The 24,535-nt window shown below is 41.7% G+C and overlaps 1 protein-coding gene across 7 annotated transcripts in view; it reads right to left on the bottom strand.

The window, feature by feature from the left end:
* Positions 1-5,446: 5,446 nt before the first annotated feature.
* CCDC186 (coiled-coil domain containing 186) overlaps positions 5,447-24,535 on the bottom strand; it is a 55,016-nt gene continuing 35,927 nt past the window's right edge. For all 7 annotated transcript variants that reach the window (XM_053312709.1, XM_053312706.1, XM_053312703.1 and 4 more), the window contains 6 exons: positions 21,868-22,123; positions 19,674-19,863; positions 19,499-19,579; positions 17,829-18,039; positions 15,356-15,575; positions 5,447-13,917 (listed from right to left, as the gene is read on the bottom strand). In XM_053312709.1, the coding sequence (XP_053168684.1) occupies positions 13,834-13,917; positions 15,356-15,575; positions 17,829-18,039; positions 19,499-19,579; positions 19,674-19,863; positions 21,868-22,123 (1,042 nt within the window). In that variant the 3' untranslated portion in view covers positions 5,447-13,833. The remainder of the gene's footprint in view (positions 13,918-15,355; positions 15,576-17,828; positions 18,040-19,498; positions 19,580-19,673; positions 19,864-21,867; positions 22,124-24,535) is intronic.

The raw sequence follows: 24,535 nt of genomic DNA, 5'->3' as shown, positions 1-24,535 counted from the left end.
GCTCTGACACACGATCCCGGAACCAGGGTTAAGGGCATGTTTGCACCCTTAACCTTGTCTAAGAGCTGGCCTGTGGTGCTGGGTCTGGCACCGCTGGGATCGGTGCAGATCCCGGTGGTTCTCACAGGCAACCAAGCCCATGAGAATAGCCTCTTCCATGAGTGCAGAGATTCCAGGAACAGCCTTCCCAGTCTCCAAAGGCATGCATGACAGATATCACCTAAGAGGGATTTCAGGAGACTGTTGTCGTACAGTTCCATTTAAGAATGGAAAAATCACTCCCAAACCAGACTGCATTTTCAACACTTGATATCACATATTCAGTGTCTATCCACTCTGCAACTGAAATCCACCCCTTTGCCCTATGGTAATTCTGCAGTCTTGTTTTTTAAATGATACCTGCCAGCCGGTCAGAAAACGGTATCCTTTATTTTCAGAGCACCCCAACCTGACAAACCAATCCATCTCCTCCAGACAAATCAGACTTCACTCAGAAGGATCATGCTGGAGGAAATAACTATTGAGAGTCTGAGAGATAAGGGAATTATTTAACCCCATTCTCCTCTCAATATGCAATTGTGTCACTGTTATCCTTGCTACTGGCTTATGGGCTTATTCATCACCCATCACGCCTGTGGGCTTCAATTGCTCTGGCAGAAGCCACTTTTGTGCAAGCTGAATAGTTACAAAGGCTTTTGGGAAGTGGTTTTAAAAGGGTCGTCTGCATTTGCCCAAAACCTAAATGGGCAGCATTATTTTTACCCACTTCCTCATTATGTCAGCCACTTGGAAAGAGAGATGTTAATGGGATGCCACAGCGGCAGCCTGATGGGATCAGGAACTAGAGCCTTCAGATGTTTGTTCTCCTCTGAAACATCTATTAACTTTCACAGCCAGAGATGGCACATCAGACTTCCTGAGATGGTGGTGATAAAGTACCAAGAAATGCTTTCTTTGAAAAGCTGAGGATTGTTTCCATGATCAGTAGCTGCTGGGAGGGATTTTCATTCAGAGCAGAAGCAGCAGCTGTTATATGCCATGCCACCTATAGAAAAAACAGTCATTGGAGAAAGATCCAAATTAAACACGGACTCTCCACTGTGGTCTTCCGAGACTGGAAGAGGAGAGAGCTGACCCGTATTACCAGCATCCCTATTTATAAAAGGTACAGGTGCATTGTACAGATAAATGATACAGAAGCCAGCATGGTTTAGTGGTTAGAATGCTGGACTAGGATCAGGGAGATCCGAGTTCAAGTCCCCATTCAGTGATACTTGCTGGGTGACTCTGGGCCAGTCACTTCTCTCTCAGCCTAACCTACTTCACAGGGTTGTTGTGAGGAGAAACCTAAGTATGTAGTACACCGCTCTGTGCTCCTTGGAGAAAGAGCAGGATATAAAATGTACAAATAAAACAATTAATAATAATAATTTGGAGAATAGGCAGAATCTTTGAGAACAGACCAGTCTTAAGAACAACTTAATCTAGACATAATGAGTTTGGCTCTTACACCTTGCTGAATTTCTTAGCCATCCACCCTCATTCCATGAAGTATGTTAACATGACTGCTTGAAAAAGGTGGGGGTTTGTATCATCTGTATGTATTTATTTATTGCTATTGATCACCTTCTTATACGAGCACAGATGCTGGAGTACCTCAGAACCATTACAGTGATTGGTTTCAGTTGCAGCACCAAATCAGACATCTTAACATAGACCCAGCTATTGCTCAACTGGCATAACACCCACTGACTGGTTTTAAGAGGCTAGGGTCAACTACTCCTGTTAATTCAAAAGGTCTTGTGTCAACGATCTATACCATTATTGTTAGAATTTTGGGGCATGCTTGAGTGTTAAAAGCAGAATGGGAGACAAATATGGGGAGTCCTAAACTAGTAGACCAGTGGACCACTTTGAGGTGATTCAGACAATACCAGCCCACACAATTAGAAAGGGGGCACGCCAAGAGGATGGAGCCATACCTCAGTAGTAGAGCATCAGCTTGGCACGTAGAAGGTCTCAGGTTCCACCCCTGGCATCTCCAGGTAAGGCTGAGAAAAGTTCCTGTCTAAAGCCCTAAAGAGCTGCTCTCAGGGTAGACAACAGTAGATTTTGAATTATCTTATAGACTTTATCATTGTTTTAATGTTTTAACTTTCTTTTTAATCTGTTTTATTGTAAACCACCAGAGACATGAGTTTGGGGCAGTATTTATCTTATTTATTATTTATTTAGTACTTTTATATACCACCTCATACAAAAATGTCCCTGGGTGGTTCACAATATAAAACTATTAAAACATTAACATAATTAAAGCAATTTAAAAGACAATAAAAACTCTAAAACCAAAGCTTTAAAACTCTGGAATAAAAGCCTGACTAAACAGCTATGTTTGTAGGTCCTTCGTAAAAACATTCAGAGAACGGAAAACTCTAACTCCGTTAGAAAGCATGTTCCAGAGTCCCAGGGCAACTCTGGAAAAGGCCTCGTTTTGAGTTGCCACCAATCGAGCTGGTAGCAACCGCAACCGGATCTCCCCCTGTGATCTTAACAGGTGGTGGAGTTGATGAAGAAGGCAGCGCTCTCTTAAATACCTCAGACCCAAGCCATTTAGGGCTTTGTAGGTAATAACCAGCACCTTGTATTTCGCCTGGAAACCTATTGGCAGCCAGTGTCGTTCTTTTAAAATGGGTGTAATAGGATCTCTTTGGGCAACCCTGGAGACCAACCTGTCCACTGCATTCTGGACTAACTGCAGTTTCTGAACTGTGTACAAAGGCAGCCCAACGTAAAGTGCATTGCAGTGGATGTTACCAGCATATGCACCACTGTTTTAAGGACATTTATCTCCAGAACTGTATCTGGAGATAAACATATACATATATAGTAAATAATAAAAATAAAATAGACAGTACTGAGGTAGATGGACCAATGACCTGACTCAGTAGACCACTATTTCCCTATTGTGTATGCCTTGGAACTGGATGCAGTGGTTCATTTGTGTCCAATTGGTCTTTTCTTCATTTTACCTTGTATCCTGTTCTAACAGTCAATTAAAAAATATTTTTCTGAAGAAAAAGCAAAATGTCGTCTTTGTTCAACAGAGAAACACAACCTCTGCACAGTACCATTCTGGGTAGAAATTGGTCTTTGGTTGCTTTTAATTAGGGCTGACACCTGCTTAACGAGATCTTATTTGGCTGGTAGACTCAAACTCCTATATGAAATCAATTACAGTTTGGGTAAAACAATAGCTTTGAACAGCATACTGTTGTCGCTTCTGAATTATGCATGTGTAGTGGCCATCATCTGTTCTTTGTGAGAGAAAATGGAGGGTGCCTCTTAAAATGTGCCCATCATTGCCCCTTTCTACATTTGCATTAAAAGCAACAGATTACCATTAAAAAAAAGGGAAAGCCTTCCAATTAACCAGGGCTACCTTTTCAGCTGCTTACGTTATTTTAATTGATTCATCTAACCATTTAGTTATTTTTTTTACAGCCCAACTTTAATTTTGAGCCCCCCCCCAATTATCTGTACTTCCATTATTCTCTGTAACAAAGTACCTACAAGTGGTGCAAGGTTAGCTGTAGAAGGTACTTTTTACAGAGATGTCATTGCAATGAGATTTCAATTTACACTTGGCCCTTCCAAAACACACCAAGTGCACATTAGATACACATCACTGAACAACAATTTACTAAGTACCAGCACTGCCCAGGGCTAGGGAGAGCTAGTGTGGTGCAGTAATGAGTGTGTTGGAGCAAACACATACCCTGGTTCAAGCTGCCACTTAGACATGAAACTTGCTGTGTGATCTCAGCCCATCCGTCTCTCAGCCGTATCTCCCTCACAGGCTTCTTGTGAAGATAAAGAGGACCATACTCTGACTTGAATTGGTCTTGTGGTAGCAAACATGATTTGTCCCCTTTGCTAAGCAGGGCCTGCCCTAGTTTGCATTTGAATGGGAGACATGTGTGAGCACTGTAAGATATTCCCGTCAGGGGATGGGGCCGGTCTGGGAAGAGCACCTGCATGCAGAAGGTTCCAAGCTCCCTCCCTGGCATCTCCAAGATACAGCTGAGAGAGACTCCTGCCTGCAACCCTGGAGAAGTCGCTGCCAGTCTGTGTAGAAAATACTAAGCTAGATGGACCAATGGTCCTACTTGGCATAAGGCAGCTTCCTGGTCTCTTCATTCATGTAAATATAATACTGTTACAAAAAAGTAAATTATTAAAAATATATAAACAAACTGTTATTGGGGAAGAAAGCACACAGATCAAACCCTGAGTAGCCTTACTCACTACTAAGTATTCCATCCCATCATGATTTCTTCCTCCTTGTCAATACAGAAAATTAAGACCTTAAATGAGCCTCACGCTTTCTGACTATTGGCAGTGGACTTAGGATAATTTTATACTGCCTTACCCCTGCTTTAGGTAGGGCTAAATTGCATTGCAATTGTTTGTTTGTTTTTAAAGAAATATACATGCTTCATTTCCCAAGTTAGTGTTCTGTGAATTGATAGGCTGCAAACCACATCTGTCTTGCATTTCCAATTTATTTCTTGCAACAAGCAAATATATCAGGGGAACTTAGATGTCCATTACTGCAGATACCCCACATATCTCCAGGATTCCTACCCCAGCAACATGAAGTAGTATAGGAGTTCCAACGGGTAAAGTGTGCTGCCAAGTCAATTTTGACTCCTGGCGCCCACAGAGCCCTGTGGTTTTCTTTGGTAGAATTCAGGAGGGGGGTTACCATTGCGTCCTCCCTTGCAGTCTGAGATGATGCCTTTCAGCATCTTCTTATATCGCTGCTGCCTGATATAGGACCAGCGGGGATTCGAACCGGCAACCTTCTGCTTGTTACTCAAAGGTTTCCCCGCTGTGCCACTTAAGGTGAATATTTGTTTGCCTAGCCTGCTGGAGGACAATGTAAGGGCTTGGTTTGGCTGAAATTTATGTCAGTAAGCTTGCTCCTGTATGAAAGACATTGGCATGGCATGTTGCTTCCCATAAGGCAGCCATGTGGCTTGAGACAGGTTACCAGCTCATATACGAATAAGTATAATTCACCCAGCATGCAAATACCCAAGAGAGTGCATTTACTTATTTGGACTACAACTCCCACCATCCCTGGCTATTGGCCATTTTGTCTGGGGATAAGAGTTGCAGTCCCACAGCGGGAGAGCTGCAGAGCCTCAGGATGGCCACCCATCTCCTCTCAGCCCCCCTGCATCACATCCTAGTTTTCCTTTGTTGCTGTGGATGAGAATGTTTATCCCCTTCATCCCCATTGAGGGGTCCGAATATTGCTTGCAATGTGCATCAATGTCAGCTCCATGTGTCTATCTTCCTTCCTGGAACAGGGTGCGTAGCCAAACAAGGATCATTTCCCCCCAAGTGTTGCAACCAAAATATTAGAACATACACACTTGCACATGGTTCATGTTGTTTATTATTTCAAAATCCAGTATATACATAATATATAGCCATGTCTTGGGAGAAACAAAGAAAAAACTTCCTTTATACAGAAATATCTACAGAATATAATCAACTCAAACCATTGTTTTATATGTTTTTTGTTTTAACACACATACATACAGTGGAAGATAGACAGTTTCGCCATCAGCATATAAAACAGATAAATAACATGATTATGAAGATTATCACTTATAATGAATTGAAAGATCCACACAGATATGGCTAAAAATTAAATTAAATTAAATTAAAAACCCATTTTTGTCTTTCCTAGAAGACATGAAAAGGGCTTTCTAGCACCACCTACTGTTACTTATGAACTATTGAACCACTGTACATTTAAACAATTATGAGCAAGGTACAGCAGAACACTCACAGGGGCTTGTGTAATTTCTAAATGATGAAATGGAGTAAAAAAGAACAATCTCACCCACCTCTGTTTCAGGAACAGTTTATCTGGAACAGATGCATTTTTAAAACAGAATACACGTCTGCTGACTTAGCAAATAGTAGGCTCTGGTGCTCATCATAAGCAATAGTCTGTATTATTGGCAATTTTTTAATTTGAAGAAATCAGTTGAGAGCAAAAATCATTAGTGAGAGCAAAGCAATTTTTGGAGGAAGTCAATATCATAGTATTAAGGAAAACAGTCACCTTACAGATAACAACAAAAATCTTCTTAAGATCTTGTTCTCACATTTCCCTCTCTCTCTTCCCCACCACTGGCTCTTCTACACTTTGCTAAGGAGCATCAGGCATCATGGACAGTGATGGGCTGGTAACTGAAGAGGAGCTACCTACCTCTATGACATCATCAAGCAAGCAAGGACTTGCACATGTCAAGCCACCACAAATTTAACATAAAAGGCAAATCTATCACATAATATCCATCAATTACATTTCCAGTGTAGTCAATTCACACATTTGGACAGTCATCCAATATAGCCAAATGATGAAAAATCAAGTAGTGTGTGCACACATGTGAATAAGCCCTAATTTATACGTTCTGTGAAATGCCATGGGCAATGGCTCTACATGCATACCTAAGTCAGTGGCTGACGTCCTAATGAAATGTGTGCATAAGGAGGGGCTGTGGGAACACACCGGTAGCCCTCACCCAACTCCCTCAGTCCCCCTGTGCACACAGTTGTGTGCCATTAGAGTTTGGAGTGCTACTCACACCCTGCTAGTGCTCTGTAAGATCAGAAACAGATCACTAACAGTGTGGGAAGTGCTCAGAAATCTAATGGCTCTGGTGCAACACCACTCACAGGAAGACTGGAGTTGTCCAAGGACTTCCAGAGTGTTCCCTTCATATCTCTTTACCCACATTATCTGGAGATCAGCCAGTGTCTTTTGGTTTGCTAACCTTTCCTCTTTCCACCCAGAGGACTGCAGCCATCTTTCTAGACATGTACAAAATTACCTCTGACAGCACTAATGAACGTGTAGGCGAGACAAAAGGAATTGCTGATATTCTATGAAATACAGGTTGTCCAACAGATTTTAAAAAATCAATTTCTTAAATAACTTATACTGGATCTTCATACAAGATATTTTGAACAAACGTCTGTGGATAAAGGTGCCATTTAAAAATAAGTATCAGCTACTAGGACTGGTTGTCAGGCTGACCTATGTCTGGTAATCCGTTGCCAGTTAACTTCAATAGATGATCAGGATTTCTTATTTCACATTAAACAGAATAAAGTGGAATTTTGAAAAGCAGGCTGGGGAAAAAAGCCTTCCTCGGTTGCTTTTTGTTTCTGTCTTCAACTGAAGAGAGTCCATTATTTATAGAGCTTCAGCTACATTCATGTCCATTTTTAACTCCCTGCCTCAGAGGCTCAATGGCACTCTCTGCTGTAAGGTTAGTAGTTCTGATAATTTGTTTAGCACCAGGTTATGCTGACCTAAAGGACTCAATGAATAGTTCCAGGATGGGTTTTGAAAGTGTAGTATTCTTCAGTAGAGTCTATTGCAATTTATTTGGAGCACATTTTCAAAGGGACTGTAACACTGAATCAGACTAGGCCTACCCACACTGCCTGATTGAAATTCTCCCCCACTTACAAGAGCAACAGCCTAAAGCCAGCAGTTTTCTCTCTTTGGGAGACTCTGATGCAGGCAGTCCTCTGAGGGTCTTTCACTAACCAGGCGGAATTCAACAAAGGTGGCCCAGTATACGGATCCAAATATTTCTGATGGCAAGGAACTAGCATTAGCCATGTTTGCTTCCTTTCAACTGTGTGTACACACACACGGTTTAGCCATTTTCTCCTTCTACCACATGGTAAAGTAGTATAGATATTAGCTCTATATGTTTATCTAGAGAATCCATTAACAGAATAATAGTAGCAAATCAATAGAATATTGACAAAGCTGCATGTACTCAGTGCAAATAAGGTAAAACTAGAAGGTGGTAGTACCAGGTGCAGGACTGAGAAAGCTCAGCTTTCATTCAAACTATTTCTAGTAATTATGGCTAAATAATAGGTTTGGAAGTGTATGGGCAATGCCTGATGTCCTTTTGGAAGATGGAAGTAACAGCTAATAAGATTCCCACTGATCAGTGTGATGTGATTTCAGGGTCCTATATAACTCTTCCCCCGTCTCCATGACTAACAGAAGCAGAACAAAGTATGCAAAGTTTCTCTTGCATAGTATAGATTGCAGAATTTAGTTGTTCTCGTCACAGGACTTGGATTTTCTTGGTGGAGAATTTTGACATTAAATACACACACACACACACACACACACACGAATATTGGCATGCACAGTTTCTGCAGAACACCATGCATGCTACAGTAAAACCTGGAAATAAATTCAGGAGAAAGGCCCTGCAAAACAAGAAGTTCAACAAGAACTGTGAAGCTGAACAAGCAGGGAAAAGAGCAAGCTACGTAAAGATAGTTTTCTTCCTGTTTTTCCTAAACTGCTTGCAGGTCCAGGCCTGTGTGCAAAGTGAAGCACAGTCATCCGCCTTGCAATTCATTTTCCTATAGCCCCAACATAAGTTTTGAGACATCTGTTTTTGATATAGGAAAAAAACTATGACACAAGTGAAGACTATCCATTTTCTTACAAATATGCTACTTAAGGGCAGAAGAAGAAACAAGAGGCAGGGTATCACTACAAAGGCTCTTTGATGACCTTCGTGGAAGAACCATGGAACATTTCAGGTCTGATGCAAAGCCGAAGAACCATCTCTTTTCATCCAATAATGTACTTTCATCATCTAATAATAATGTAAAGTACGGTTTTGTACATAATTTTGGCCATGGAAATGCTCTGCCATGCAACTGCAACCACTATTCATGCTAATAACACAAATGGGTCTTGTTACATACATAATACTATTATTTTTGACAGTTGCTAATCTCAGTAATATTAATAGTGATCTCTCTGTCGTCATTGAAAGAATGGAATCAATGTTGCTTTGAGATGCACAAATTAATTTTGTAGTGCATATATTTCAGGAGGGCTCGATTCAACCCCAGCAATACAGTTGGGCCTAAAGGAATACTTTTCTTGGGGCCAAACCAGATGAAACTGTAGGAGATCTGCAAATGGCTCTTCCAAAGGCAGTGGTGGTGGTTGTTTAAATGGCAAACACAATCACAGTGTGCGTGGGGCGGGGGGGGGGGGGGAGGAAGGGATTGGGGCTGCAGCACTGCGTGTGGAGTGCTAACTTTTTCACCCCTATGCTGTTATCTCCATTGGAATCCAGAAAAATGGCACGGAGGGAAGGGTTAACTCCACCTCACCCAGCACTGTAGTCCTCATGTGAATCCTTCTCCTCCCCCATGCATTTGCCATTTAAAGCCCCCATAAGGTAGGAGATCCATTTATGGAGTTTATGTCATCTTGTCTAGTTGAACACTCAGAACACAGAGATTGGATGTTTGAAAAATAGCAAAACATAGGATCAAGCTCAATGACTTTCTAATGACTCACCCTTCAGAGCAATCTTAAAGCACAGGGCTGATATTAATAAATACTGCAACATTTCCATCAGAAAATACCTTGATAGACAGAAAAGCCATTTCTCCAAACTATTATATAAAATAGAAAAACAGCAGCACAGAAGGAATCTTCTGATTAAGAGATGCAAGATTAAAGCTGCTACCAACATTTTTTAAAAGCACAGCGCAATTGCACTTTTTCCATCTCAACAGTGCTTTTCTTCATTTACAATCTGCACTGGAAAAGCCATATAAACAAGTTACCAGGTCATACTATTGCTACCTATATTTTTCTGTGATTAAACAAAGTAAAACTCGTTGCCAGAATAGAGCACTGGAAACATTAAAATGTTCTGCATTTTTGGAGCCTGGACTGAGAGATCAGCATACAAGAATGACACATGTGCACACAGACAGGTGCTACATTCCAAAGGCTGCCTTCACATGAACATAGACAACTAACATTAGGTGCTTCTTTAGAAGCTATGGAGGACATGCTGTATTTCTGTACTTGTTCACACTTCTGCTTTCTGTACTGGAAGACATTCCTAACCAGAGCATAGTCACTATAGGGACTATAGTGGGGGTGCAAGTGCACACCGCCTCCCCCTCCTCACATCACTGATAATATGGCCAAGCTGCCCCATCTCAGCGAGAAGAGGTGTCCCCTTTAAGGAAGCCTGTTCTCATCACATCGAGTCAGCCCTGCATCACTGAGCTGGGTCATGACAGCTGCAGAAATGCTCTTGACTCAGAGGCTCTTTGACTTGGCTTCAGAGAGCATGGCAAAGGCAAGTGGACGGGCGCATCCTCATAATCTTGCCCAACGGCTGCCTCCAAACTTGCTACGCCACCGCTCCTCACAAAGACGAATGTCAGGGAAAGGACCTCTCAGAATTCTATGTTCTATCAGAATGCTCTCAGAGTTCTTCTCCAAATTTCTAAGATTGATTGACAAGCACCAGGGAAGAGACAAGGGGAACCCTGTAGCACATTAAGAGGTCAGGAGCACAAACACATGCTCTCTCCACACTTGGGATTCTTCCCTCAGGTCTGAGATTGCCAAACCTGGAACACACAGTGGCCACCTTCAGTTTGATCATGTAAAGGCTTAGCTCTGCATGTCAAGGGGCACTGCAAGAAGGAGGCAGTTATGCCTGCCACTTCAAACAGGTGGACTGGTTTGGCAGTGCTGCACATGTCAACTCTTTCACACAAATAGCTCACTGGCAGATGCACAAGCAAGCAAGCGTGCATGTATGCATATCAGCCTTTATTAAGATGGGAATAAGAGGTAAGGCATATTTAAAGGCTTCTCAAATAACATGGCTTTAACCATATCACTTCCATTCAGTAACTCTTTTCTTCTTCCTAGTCTCAGTCAGAAATGCAAATTTTTACTCATGTAGTATCAATTAATACAGATGAAAGGAAGATTCTTTCTCCAAACATCCACATGGTGTGTGTGTGTGTGAGAGAGAGAGAGAGAGAGAGAGAGAGAGAGTGTGTCAGACAGGCCTGGAGGTGCACAATTACAAATATCACTTTTCAAACAAGACCTACATTTGTGGTGCTTAATATTACACCATTCTGAAAATAAATACAATCCTGCCATACAAATGAAGAAGCCCTGTTTTTGTAAATACTGATGTGCTATAATCTCTGAAGTCCCAATTCTCAAAATTAATATTTTGTGATTAAAATAGGACTGTTTCCATGAATCAAAAGATGCACACTTTGACAGTTTCAGCTACTTGCAACCTAAATGATACACGATGAAGCAAAACTGAAAACTTTTGAAGTTCATTATAGGAGGACAGTCCCCCATCTCCTTAAGTATATGATTTGACATAATTAATTGGAAGGCAGAAGTGTTTTGCTACTGTACACATGTATCATGCTTTCAGAAAAATATGAAATGCATGGCTTTTAAAAAAATACAAACTCTAGCATTATATACATATTTACACAATGAATTTTAGTTTCCAAAAAAGCAGTCTTCTCACAGTGGGTCTGAATATATATATATACTCTTAAGATGACGAATGGAGCCATCTGAGGCAACTATGAAAAATATTTGAGCAGAGTTTTATACTTTTGAGTAAACAATGGAAAAGAACATTAGGGCTCAGATCAGAGGTTGCCATCCTCTTCTACAGGCTCCTTCCTTATACCAGGGGTTTGAGGGTGACGAAGTAAGGTGAAGAGTTGATAAGAACTGAAAGGCTGAAGGCATGTGTCAGAGTTTTGATTAGTCTAGGTTTTAAAATAGCCACACATGCAATGAGATCTTTTGCTGCAGACTGCTTCTAGCTTGTAAAAAAGCAAAACAAAACAAAAAACCCTTGATATTTTTGTTAGTGATTAATGTGAATGCATTATTCTGACTTCCTGACAAGGGAGGGGAACGAGGCGTGAAAGGGTAAGAGTTTGCCCAGCCTTCCTCTTCATTCCAGAGCAAGTACAAACCTGAACATGCACTGCTCCGAAAAAGAACCATGAAGCAACACCATTATCACTTCAAGCTTTAAGTGTGGGAAACCAGAGCCTCCTTTCACCTTCCAGCAGAGACTAAGTTCACATCCCTTTATCTTTCCTTGCTCTTTTTCCAACATGCTTACAGCCTGAAAAGACCTCTCTTAGTTTTACTAACCATGTTCTGTCTACCAGTGCGGGTGCGAACATGCTTAATTATTTCTAGTGTACAGGAATTTGTATTTTGGGAATTTGTGTGAACATTTCAGGCACAGATGTTGCTGTCTTATTACCCTCTCCTGGCAGCCAACAGTAAAACAGATGAAAACTATCCACAGCTGTAGCAGGTGGCTGCAGAGGGCTTTTCTGTCCATTCTGTGTAGATCACGATAGGAGTCATTTATGATATCAGATTACCACTGTGGTGTACCTTGTGAAAATTGTGTCCAGAACCTAAGTGCCAAGATAAATGACCCTTTTTCTTCTTCTGCCTTTTACAAGTATCTACTTGTATCGATATGCAATAATTTACGAGAAATTATCTCCTATATTTGTGCCACAATGATTCCTTTTAATCATTATTTCCATTTCCATTTCCAAAGCCCGTTCCTAGGATTCAACATTATTATTAGGTCGCTCAGCTACATATTTTATTAGAGATCTCCACTGCTACAAGCCTGTGCCCATTAACTGCAGTAGAAGTTTTTCGTTTTGCTTTAAAAAAAAAAAATTCAATTTATATCTGACAAGTCAAAAGAGATTCCTTTTTCTTCTAACTTCTCTCTTCTCCAACTGGTAAAATATGCAATACCAGGTCCTTAAATTGTATATGTAAAGAAACAGTGTACTAAGAAGCCCGTTTCCCACACGTTATAAATAAAAGTTGGTTTAAGTTGGTTAATAAACCCCAAAGTGCTGCCCAGTTGAGAAGCTCCAAGTCACATTCTGTGAACTGTGAAAAAAACCAACAAGCCTCTTTCCTCCTCTTCTCATAAGCCTTGCTAAATGCAAAGCTTCTTGGCTTGTTAAACACCGATTCCCGAGACCATGGTTTGATATCCTAGCTTGTTAGGATTGCTTAAACCACAGCAGAGACTACCAGGATCTGTGCTTAATGAGCCAAGAAGCTTTGCATTTAACTGGGCATGCAAGGAGAGAAAAAAGTAGAACTATTTGCCCTAGAGGTGGTAAATTCAGTGGCTGACATCTTAATGAAGGGCACACCTAATGAGGGACTGCAGGGATGTGATTGGGGCAACTCCCCTAATCCCTGTTCATGTAGGCTGTTGAGCAAGGAGTGAAAAGTCTCTGCTCTGCTTGCGCTCTGGAAGAGAGGAAACACATCGCTGAGGGTCAGTGGCATGTTTCCTCTCTTCCAGAGTGGTTCTGGAGTACAGGACCATTTCACCCACAGGTATGTTTGCATGTGTAGAGGGGCTGGGGGAATTGTGCACAGACAGTATCCCAGCATCCCCTCATCATTGGTGTGTTCCGCTAGCCAAGATGTCTAACAGCCAGCTACAGCCTGCAGCAAAACAGCAACAGCTACAACACAACTCTTGCCCACCAGTCTCTCTTTTGAAACTTCTCCATGAAACAAGTTATTTTACAATTGCACAAAGCAGAGATGTTGGGCTTTATCTCTAAGAATAAGGTGGGCTGATATTTAGCTTCAGTGAAGAGTGATATTGACAAAAATAGTTTTCAGAAAAGTTCACCCGTGTCTCCATCTCTTCAGGCAAGGCAGACGCTGTAATCAAGGTCTTGGAAACCTTGCTCACAAGCATATGTCAGTTTGCACTTTTAAAGCTTCACGGGATCGACGAAGGACACTGGCGGACATCCAGCCTGTATACCAAACAGGGTCTGGAGCACCTGCCTGTTCTGCCTCCTTGATCGTGCTCTCAGCTATGTTTGCTTCAACCTCTGTTCCAGTTCATGCTGCTGCTTAATTAGCCGTTCTATTTCTGTTCCTAGTGTTTGCAGATTTTCCTTTGAAGACAAGAAAGTGAAGTATCACTGGGCAATACTCAAAATTAAAACAGAATTACGTCCAGTCAGCAAAGGCAAATTTATTCAATCTACTGCAGTCTAGAAATAAACACATTTGTAAGCAAAACAAGGAGTCTATTCAATCAAAATATTTTATTTCCAGATACACAAGACAGCCTGTCCTACAAAGTGTAACTTTGTGTAACTAAATTGAAGCGGGCACTTATATGCCCCTACTTTGAAGAAACCCTTACTGTAATGATCTGAAATAATCCATGGGGTAAGTACCGTTTTTAAAAAAGATTCTCAGTGTACAAAACTGAGGAACACTATGATAAATTTCTCTGCCTTTTAAACAAAAGCAGTGGATACACCAGACTCTAAACAAAGAAACCCAAATTCAGGATTTAGAATTACATGCTTCAAGCATATTTGCATTTTTGCACATTGGAATGACTTTATCAGGAATAAGATGGTGGAAGGTTCTGGATGGATGTGAGCACAAGGCACCTCTAGCCACTATTCTGTCCCAATTTTTAACTTGAAGCATACACTGTCCCCACATATTTTGAACTCAGCTTTGCAAGCACCAATATTTTGCATAACAATAATAATCTACAGCCCAACACTGATTCCAAGGCAGCACATATTTATTACATTTTTATATTGCCCCAATCCTGCTGGTCATGACTATGTCCCATTAAACAATGGGATTTAAGTTAGCCATGACTAATTTATTCCATTGCTTTCAGTGGGTCCTGCAACTAGTCCAATGCACCAGTCCAATGCATGGTTACTCAGAAGTCCCTCAGAATGCAATGGGAGTTACTGCCTATTAAGTGTTCTTAGAACTGTATGACTAAAAACTGCATGGCTCAGGTAGACTGAGCCTTTCATTTTTAATGCAGTCCTAGTGGTTTCTTACAGATATGCTTATTATTCGTGTGTGTTGTGTATTATGTTCATCACTTCACATATCTGTGGACAGGATTTTTTTTAAAAGCATGGTAACAGTTTTATAAAATAAATTTTATAATTTTAGCAGGAGAACAAGACTGAGGCCGCACAAGCAATTCTCATCCCGTCTTCCTCTCTGCAGCCCCAAAAGCCATTTCTGAAGGGCAGGGGAAAGGGAGCTTCAGTAACAGTGTGGGATGCAGCACCAGTTGCTTCAGAGGAAGGGGTGGACCCTGGAAACCATGCAGAGCCACTTTGCACTCCTGGAAGCTCTGCTTTGTGCATCTCCCTGCAGTCACACCCCATGCTGTTGCCCTTGTCCCTTGAGAACGGCTTTTCAGGTGGTTCTGGGTACTGCGAGGAGGAGGAGAGAAAATGTCTTGTGCTAACTCGGACGTCTACCAGAACCACTGTGGATACAAGTAATCTTTTTTTTTTTTAAATTGCACATGTGTCACTCTGTAGGAATAAAAAGACTCACCTTCAGGGTAATATTCTTCAATAAAGTATCCTCCAGCACTGCCTGAAGTTTCCTGTTTATCTCCAGAGAGAGTTCCAATGTGAGGCCACTGTCTGCTGGATGAGATGTGTAGAGAGAGGCCATGATCCCACCACGCCTACTTAAATGCACTTTGTTGAAGTCCGAGGCTTCAGAGGAGAGTGTGCCAGCTTCTTCTCTCAAAATGTAACTCTGAATTATTCTGTGTAAATAAGAAGCATAAGAAGTTGGCTGTAAAAAGGGTGAGGCTCCAATAATCAGGAGCATTAAACAGGATTTTAAGCTTTTACTGTAAGCTCCATTTTGGGGAGGAACACACCCACACACCACAACAGTTCCTAGTCAGAGCAGCAGCATCTCAAAGCATCTTGTTCTGAATTTTAAAATTACGGGCTATCCAAACCAGGCTGGTTCTCAACAGCAGTAGCTCACAGTGCTCCATATCTAGTCTCAGCACCAACAGCAAATCACAAGAAATTTAAGTTGACAGAACTTTTGTGAATGTCTCAGCAGTCACCAACTGAATGTATAGACCCCAGAAGTGTCATTGAGTTCAAATGACCCTCAGTCAGACAAACAGTGGCATGCAGGTTCAGCTACAAAGACCAAGATCTATCTTGTGTTCTTAAACACCTCCTATACAGCAGCAAGGTTAATCACAGCAACAGGATAAGTGTACCTGTTGGTCTTTTTTCTATGCACATGAAGCATTTTACAGATATAAATAACCTTGCCTTCTGTCTTGCCTCCGACATCAAAATTGCTTTTAATTTTGCTAGATGCTTCAGGTTACCTCAGCTTATTTCAACTTGCTCCTCCAACTCACCCTTCAACTTCCTCCTCCTTTCAGTCACAGGAAGGGTGTGGCTGACCACTGTGTCCTCCTCTGGCTGGAAATGTAACTCTTCTAGCTTCTCTAACTAGCTCAGCATCTCCCCAAACAACCCAAGTCTCAACAGACCTGGAGTTGTGCAATAGCTTGACAAATACACAACCTCAAGAAAGGCATTAAACTCTATGGTACCAATTTAATTTTCCTGAAAAAAGAGACAGAGGCCTTAAAGAATATACTTAGCCCCGATTCTCATGTTTCCTCACGGGGAATTATACCACAACAGTTTGGTGTGTGAATAGCTTAGTTCAGTGGTGGCTCAAGATCTCTGTGTGCTAAATGCCACTTCCCTCTTGAGGACACCCTCCTTCCCTATCTTCCTCTTTTATTAAAGGAAGGGGAGAGAGGACATCTTACCGCCTGATTTGAGACCCAATAATCTGCTGCTTGAAGCAACTGCCTTCTCTCGCCTCATGGAAGAGCCACCACTAGCTTAGTTGAATGGCTCTCTAATTGGTGAGAGCCAGTGTGGTGTAGTGGTAGAGTGTTGGACTAGGACCAGGGAGACCCATGTTCAAATTCCCATTCTGTCATAAATCTCCCTGAGTGACGGGCCAGTCACTTATTTCTCAAGCCTACCCTACCTCACAAGGTTGTTCTGGGGATATACATAACCATGTACACTGCTCTGGGTTCCTTGGAGGAAAAGTGAGATATACATGAAATAAATGAAACAAACAAACTAAAACTAAACTAACATAAAATGAGGGGCCATCAATATATTCTTACTGTGCAAATGAAAGAAGCAGCTCTACAAAACACCCAGAAACTTGGTAAATTAATGATGACTTCATTATATCAAAAGAGTCTGACCCATGTAGCAAAGTGATACCAATCTAGGTCTTCTAGGAGTACTATCTATAACAATCATACATGCTGAAAGTGGATGTATTGTACACTTAGCCACAGTGATGTATGCTACAATTACTTAGCAGCTTCAAACTGAAGCAGCTAATGCAAGTCAACTGTTCTCTGAAAAGAAGTGAAGAATTTAGTGTCTTAACACCTGACAACATAAGGACTGTGGGGAAATTCTTTCAAGCTTAATGTCTTCCCAACAGGTAATTTGCTAAGGTTCAATTTGCATGAAAGGTAGCAATTAGTGAGAAGGGCAAATTGCTATGGAAGTACCTTCAGAATTCACTTTCAAAGCAGGACATTTTTTTTAAGCACAGAGAATTTTGCATACATCAACACACAATTAGCTTTGAATCACTAAAGTTTATCAACATTGCTCTTTTAATTTAATCCTAAGGTAAGTTCTGTTTACTGTTAAGAGATTTCTTCCACTGAATTATTACCATAGATAAGGCATGGAAGAACCTCTCTCTCTCTCTCTCTCTCATCTCACACGCACAGTCAGCCTTCCCACCTTCACCCCAGTAAACATGGAAATACTCTGGGCCTATTTTGAGATGTCTGGCACCATTTGTTCTCTTGATAAACACAGCACAGCTACTTGATTACAAAACACAGTAAGATCCTGGCACCTGCCTTGAGTTTCAATCATCTCACATAGCATTTTTTCAAACTAACGACCACATGAATCAAAGATAGACATACTTGGTTTTTTTCCTGATTTCTTCCACTAGCTGTTTGATATGATCCTCCATGAACTCCATCTTTTCATTTTTCCGAGCATGAGCTTTCTGCAACCTTACAATTCTTTCAATCAATATGGTCTTGTCCACTTCTGGAAAGTGATCTACTGCTACAGAAGAGCCACTGTTTTCTGGTGACCGATCTTCATTGCTGCTTCGAGCATTAAGAGAGCCTGTCAAAACCAAACACATTTGCATTATAATGCTCAGTTCTAAACCAAATTATTTCTTGCCAATTACTATATTTCCTCTCCCCCGTTTCTTCCTCAAATAAATACGTAACACGAGATCTTCCGTACTGTGACAAGTTTTATAGGAGTGATTGTAGAGTATATGCTTTGTGTGGAGAAGGTCCAAGGTTCAATCCTGGCATCTCCAGTCTGCGATGGAAGAGGTCCCCATCAGAAACTCTGGAAAGCTGCGCCAGCCAGCACAGACAATATTAAGCTAGATGGACCTGGCAGCTCTGGTTCAGAATAAGGCAGCTTCATATACTCAAACTTTCTGTGTACACAAGGCTGGCCAAGCTGAGTTGATAAAAAGATTCAGGGATGCCACATCTTTTGCCTTGATAGATGGAAATCTAGCAGAAGAATCAAAACTTTGAACCTCAAAGTCTTTGTAGAATATAAGTTTTGATACAGCTTACAAATCACGTAGGTGAAAGCAGGTTTCAGCACTGAGCAAGAACAAATAATTTCTCTTCAGGTTGTAAGCAGCAGAGAAGCAATGAATTTTAAAGCAGCCATTTCAGTGTCAATTGTGGGAATTGATTTTTCATTTGTGCACTACCAACTTTCGAGGAAGCAATATGAAGAGAGCAGATGTCTCTTTGCCATCTCAGGCACGTGAAGATAAAAACCAAGGTCAAAAGAGGTAGGCTCAAAAGCATCACGATCTATTCCAATATTTTGTGGTAGCCTCACACAACTACAAACACATTTGAGACTTGGAATTCTCAAACCAAACTCACTATTTTATAGGATTTAGAGCAGCTAAACCTACCTGGTACTTTTCTTCCCCCCTCCTCTCAGCTGCCTTATAACTGAACATACATTGCCAATTCCTGTTCTAAATATCAATGGTTTCTGTAATTAAGAAGTGTGGTTGTCATCGATCACTTTTATCCATTAAACCTTGCAGTGATAAGCTATCATAAGCATAGGATAGTGCACACAGCACTGCACTATTTTTTACCTTGACATCAAGTCAAGGAGGGAATTACATAAGAACATAAGCACAGCGCTGCTGGATCAGGCTCAAGGCCCATCTAGTCCAACATCTTGTTTCACAGAGTGGCCCACCAGATGCCTTCAAGAAGCCCACAGGCAGGGGTGAGGGCTTGCCCCCTCTCCTGCCGTTGCTCCCCTGCAACTGGTATTTAGTGACATCTTGCCTTTGAGGCTGGATGTGGCCTATAGCCACCAGAATAATAGCCATTGATAGACCTGCCCTGACAATCCGTTATAATCAGTCTGGGAATTGGTTTTAAAAACCACCCCATCAAGCATGGCATAATCTGGGAAAGACTGTTAATAACAATAGATTGTTAACTAGCAAAAAAACCAAAATCATTCCTATGAATATATTTTAGTTGTTTAAAAATCCAATTCTTAAAACCAACAAAACTACCTGATGAGCTAGATCGACTCCCCATACTGCTGACTTCTTTATCATAGTTGCCATTTTCAAGCTGATCCAATTTTCTTCGCGCTAAGGAAACAAAAACACAAGATCTTGGATATAACACTGAAGTTTAAGCCTCATGTGGCTATATCTTACAAGTCAAGATCTGAGAAATGTTAACCTTGCTGAAGTTGTTTAGTGAGGTCTTTAAGATTTGCTGCCTGTTTTCGCTTCTGAGTCACCAGCTCATCTTTCAATTCGTCCACTTGGATGTTCAGGTTGGCTAATGCTTTCTGTTGTGATGCCAATTCCGTCTGCTGCATCTGAACATTGTTTCTGTGAAGCTCCTCCTCCTTCTGCAATTTACTGGCCTGAATTGATAAGTGAGGAGGAAAAGGTTTATGCATGTTGTTTACCTTTGCTGCTCTGAATTGTTGATTGAGTATTTTATCCAATGTTTTAAGAGCACCACAAAAAAGTGAAAGAAAAGTGAAGGGCATATTTTTCTAGTTTCAGCCTTTTCAAACAGTGCTTCTATAGGCAAATAGTGGCTGACATTAACAAAGAGTGGGGCACTGCTTGAAGTATCCACGCTTCAAGCAGCTGCTCAACTGTATTTTTAATTATGAGCACAATAGCACAATGGCATTAATAATGCAGGGCAATTTCCCACCCAATGAAGAAGCAGAAACACATCCCTGCCTTAGGGGACATGTTTCTGCTTCTATGGAGCACTTTTGGAGCATGGGAGAGCACCTCAAAATATTAGTGATCTAGCACTCATAATTCAGAATGCAATGGAGCAGTGCATGGGCTCTTATTGTGTCCCTGCAGCTGCTTGAAGTGAGGATGCTTTGCTGGTCAGGATGTCGGCCACTGTTTCTATTTCCTGTGTTTTGCTATAGAGTAGTACTAAACATCTGGCACGGCCACCAGGAGTTCTAGCTATTGGACAGCAATGAACCTGACAGGGAACTTACAATCTACAAGAGATGGATAGTGTGATTTACAGTAGGGATGTGCACAGAACCAATTCGGAGGCCCTTTTACGGACCTCCGAGGTGGTGGTGGGGGTAGCTTTAAGGACTGGGGCTGGTGCTCTTCTCACCCCCACACCACACCTGCTGTATTTCCCCTGCCAGTGCTGTGTGCAAAATCAGCCCCATGGGGCGGCAGCGTACCTCCTTGCCACCCTGGTCCAGAAGTGGCTTGAAGTGCCCAGAGCATGTGAGTGAGCGAAATGCGTGCACGAGCACCAGGCACTTCCAGCCACTTCTGGTCCACAAAGGACCAGGGCGGCAAGGAGGTACGCTGCTGCCCCACAGGACTGAGTTTGCACACAGCGCCAGTGGGGGAAATGTGGCAGCAGGGGGGAAGAGCATCCTCCACAGTCCTTAAACCTAGTGCCCCCCCCCTTCGAACTGACAGTCACCGGTTCCATGCACATCACTTATTTACAGATCTAGGAAGCACAAGAAGATTGCTTAAGGCAATCCAGGCCTTTCCCAATTCACCTGCTTGTATCAGGGGATTAGGACAACCCTAGCTCTCCTGCAGCAGGCCCTCCTCTCTCTCCAGTGCTTAACAGGACTCCATTTCCTCCCTGAAAGGAAGCTAACCAAATTAGCCTGGATGAGGAAAAGAAGCCAAGATCTCATATTGCCTTTCTGTAGCACACGGCATATACCAGAGCTGATGGTGTTCTTGCCAACTCATGGTTTTCTTGCCTATCATTCTCAGCTAATTTCCAATTCAAAAAGACTAAGGAGCTAAATCACATGATCATCATGTATATGGCTGCATGTGTGCCCTTTTCCTGCCCAGACTGCACCATGTTTGTGCCAACGGGAACATCATCTTGTCGCAAGAAGAAATCTTCCAAACTCAGGTGCCGACAAAAGCATGGTTTCCCATTGAGATGAACAATTCTGTGAACCCATTGACCACAAACATAGTGCAATCCAAGCGGGGGAGAATAACTGGCCCTATCCACTCCCAGCACAGTACCTTGTGTCTATCTTATGTTTATTTTTAGATTGTGAGCCCTTTGCGGACAGGGATCCATCTTATCTTATTTATTATTTCTCTGTGTAAACCGCCCTGAGCCATTTTTGGAATGGCGGTATGGAAATAGAATTAAATAAATAGACAGTGTGGTTGTGTGAACATGCCTAAAGACAGACTTCAGGAAGGCTTTCAAGCTTCTTTTCAAGTAGAAGGGAATCCTTTTTCTTAGAATTGGGTCTGATTGTAGCACCTCTGTTTTGGTTATGCCATTTATTAAGTATCCGCTGTAAAGCCAGACTTATTCCAGAGTATAAAATACAAAATCTTACTGCACAAACATCCACCAATTAAGTAACAACTCTATTTACCAGCTCATCTCTTGCTTGTCTCACAAGTTCCAGCTGACTCTGTGCCTCTCTCTCCGAGTAGGTGAGCTGATCAAGCTGCATTTGTAAGGAATTTGTTTCCGACTGTAGTTGGGCATTTATACTGGTCAGTTTTTCAGTGAAAACCAAAAGCTCAGACTCTCTTTTCCGGCTGCCATCAATGTCCTTCTGGAAGTCAGTAATCAGTGAATTGAGGCTATCCACTTCTTCCTTCAATGAGTTAATTTCTTGTTCGTCTCTGTGGGATCAAGTGTTGACATTAAACAAGTGTGTGGAAGTTAAACTAGGCATGCAAAGATCTCTCTGTTCCTTGGATTTTCTACACCAGGCCTGCATAACCAGTGCAGCCAAGCTTAACTTACTGGCCATATGGCTTGTCAGCTTAAAAGTAGCCTTAATGATCAAAGTGAATCCTGAAATGCATCATGTCTTCATTTGACACTCTTCCCAGTGCATCTTTTGCAGTCCCAGGTAAGCAGCAAGTTGATTAAGCCCCTGGTAGGGCTGCCAGAAGTGCTTGGGGAGTTTTTCGGCTTGGTGTAAGAAGCTGTGCAAGCCTACCTTATTATAGGAGGGATACTGTTTACTTGAGCAAATTGTTACTGAAATAAAAGCTAGCAACACTGTGGTTCACCGTCATTGACAGGCTTCATTACAGGATTCACTTTGATCGTTAAGGGTACTCATGGTTTGCAAATTGCAGGCACTATGATTGTACATGTCCTACAACAAGCCAATGTTGCAGTGTTAATTGGAGCCAAGTGGTATTTAAGGAAATTCAAATGCTGAGTCCTGCATATCCTAAGGGAGGTTGATGATTGTTGAAACATTGCTGCAGCCCAGATAATTATTGCTTACAAGTGCCATGGGCTGTGTGGGTTGTTCTCAGTTTATATGATGCTCGCCTATATCCACTATGCAACACAGACACCATGAAAGCAGAAAATATTATTTTAAAACCTGGTTCACTCGCACCATATGGAAACACGATTGCACTCAGATGTTTTCATTCCAGCTATCCAGAAGTTAGGCTGTTCTCTAAGGTGGTATTCGACAAGTAAAGCCACTGTAATTAAATGGAGCTTTACTGGTGTCAAACTAGGAGACCAATTACACTATTTTTCCTCTTAAGGGAATGCTTAATAAGAGGACATGAAGAGGACTTGGGCTATGGTGCAGACTGTACAGCAAGAAAGCAAGGCACTTCAGGAAACAGAGATGGCTAAGTGGAAGAGAAATGGAACAACTGCAAAGGAAGATACTGTACAAGTGAAGGGAGAGTGTTTAAAAAATAAAGAGGAGGGGGAAGCCATTGGATGGGCAGATTTAAGAAGCAGAAAGCCATGAGGGAATGGAGTCAAGGCAAGGCAGAGTTAACAGGCTGGTTTGAATAAAACATCTGGCCAGCCCCTGCCCACCAGATGCTTCTGGGATGGCCCAAACCAGGCAATGAAGGCATGCCCTCTCCTGCTGTTGCTCCCCTGCAACTGGTATTCAGAGGCAACCTGTCGCTGATCTGGAGGTTCACTGACAGACCTGTCCTCTATTATTTTAAAAGATTATAGAGATTTGTACAGTTACAGAGCTGTGAGCACACTCCCTTCTCCCCCAGTGCACCATTCTGTGTTCAATGATCGTGTGTGTGTGTGTGTGTGTGTGTGTGTGTGAGAGAGAGAGAGAGAGAGAGAGAGAGAGAGAGAGAGAGAGAGAGTTTGAATGAACTGCCCCCTGCCCCCATGCTGCTGCAGAGTGGAATGGAACACCTGGAGGAGGGGCAGAATATGCATGCGCAGGTCCCAAAATGGCACGGTGGGTGGGGCTGACATGGTCAGATGTATCACTCGACCCAGCTCAATGACTTGACCACATCAAAGCCCATAAGGCAGCAGAACACTCAAGGTCAGAATATCTGCTGAATACTTGGTGTGATTCAGGGGACTGAGAGCGTGTTAACCTCTTTCCTGCCCCTAACTCATTAGGTGGTCTTGGAATGGACTCCATCCATCTATAAAAGTGGGCATGAATAAGAAGCTTCATTTTCAAAAGAGGTTACAAGGATTACTGAAAGAACTGCAAAGTATTCACCACTATAGAACAGCTCTCACATTCTTGAATTCAATAGCTATAACTGGCATCAGTTATTTGAAGAAGCTAAAGACATTTGTAAATCTATTTAAAGGTTGTTCAAAATAATCCTAGACCATTAAGACAATATTAACCATAAATGTGTAGTTTTGATTGCTAAATAATGAATTAAATCAAGCAATTTTCTTTTATTTTCTTTCATGACTTGAAATTGATGTTGCTATCCTTAGCTGTTTTTGATGGCTATAAAACATCTTATTTTGCAAAGTTTTTAATGTGCGTATGTGTGTGATGCAATTGCCAATGCTTTGTCCTGTTGCTCTAGTATAACTTGTGTATGTTGTTTTACTGTAGTTTATACTTTGCTTATTTGTAAGCAGCCTTGTGAGATCAGAGATCTGAAAAGCAGGATATTTTATTTTTAAAACTAAACTAAAACTAGTTTATTCTGATATTATGTAATGAGTGAATACTTCTATCAAAGTTCTTGCTAACTCTCGAAACGTCAAATAGCAATCAAAAACTTTTACTGGCTCACATATTCCACAATATTACGAGGGTAAAA

The sequence above is a fragment of the Hemicordylus capensis genome, chromosome 3 (genome assembly GCF_027244095.1).
Source record: "Hemicordylus capensis ecotype Gifberg chromosome 3, rHemCap1.1.pri, whole genome shotgun sequence".
Classification (NCBI taxonomy): domain Eukaryota; kingdom Metazoa; phylum Chordata; class Lepidosauria; order Squamata; family Cordylidae; genus Hemicordylus; species Hemicordylus capensis.
The sequence above is the reverse complement of the archived record's forward strand: the minus strand, read 5'-3'. Positions and strand labels throughout refer to the sequence as shown.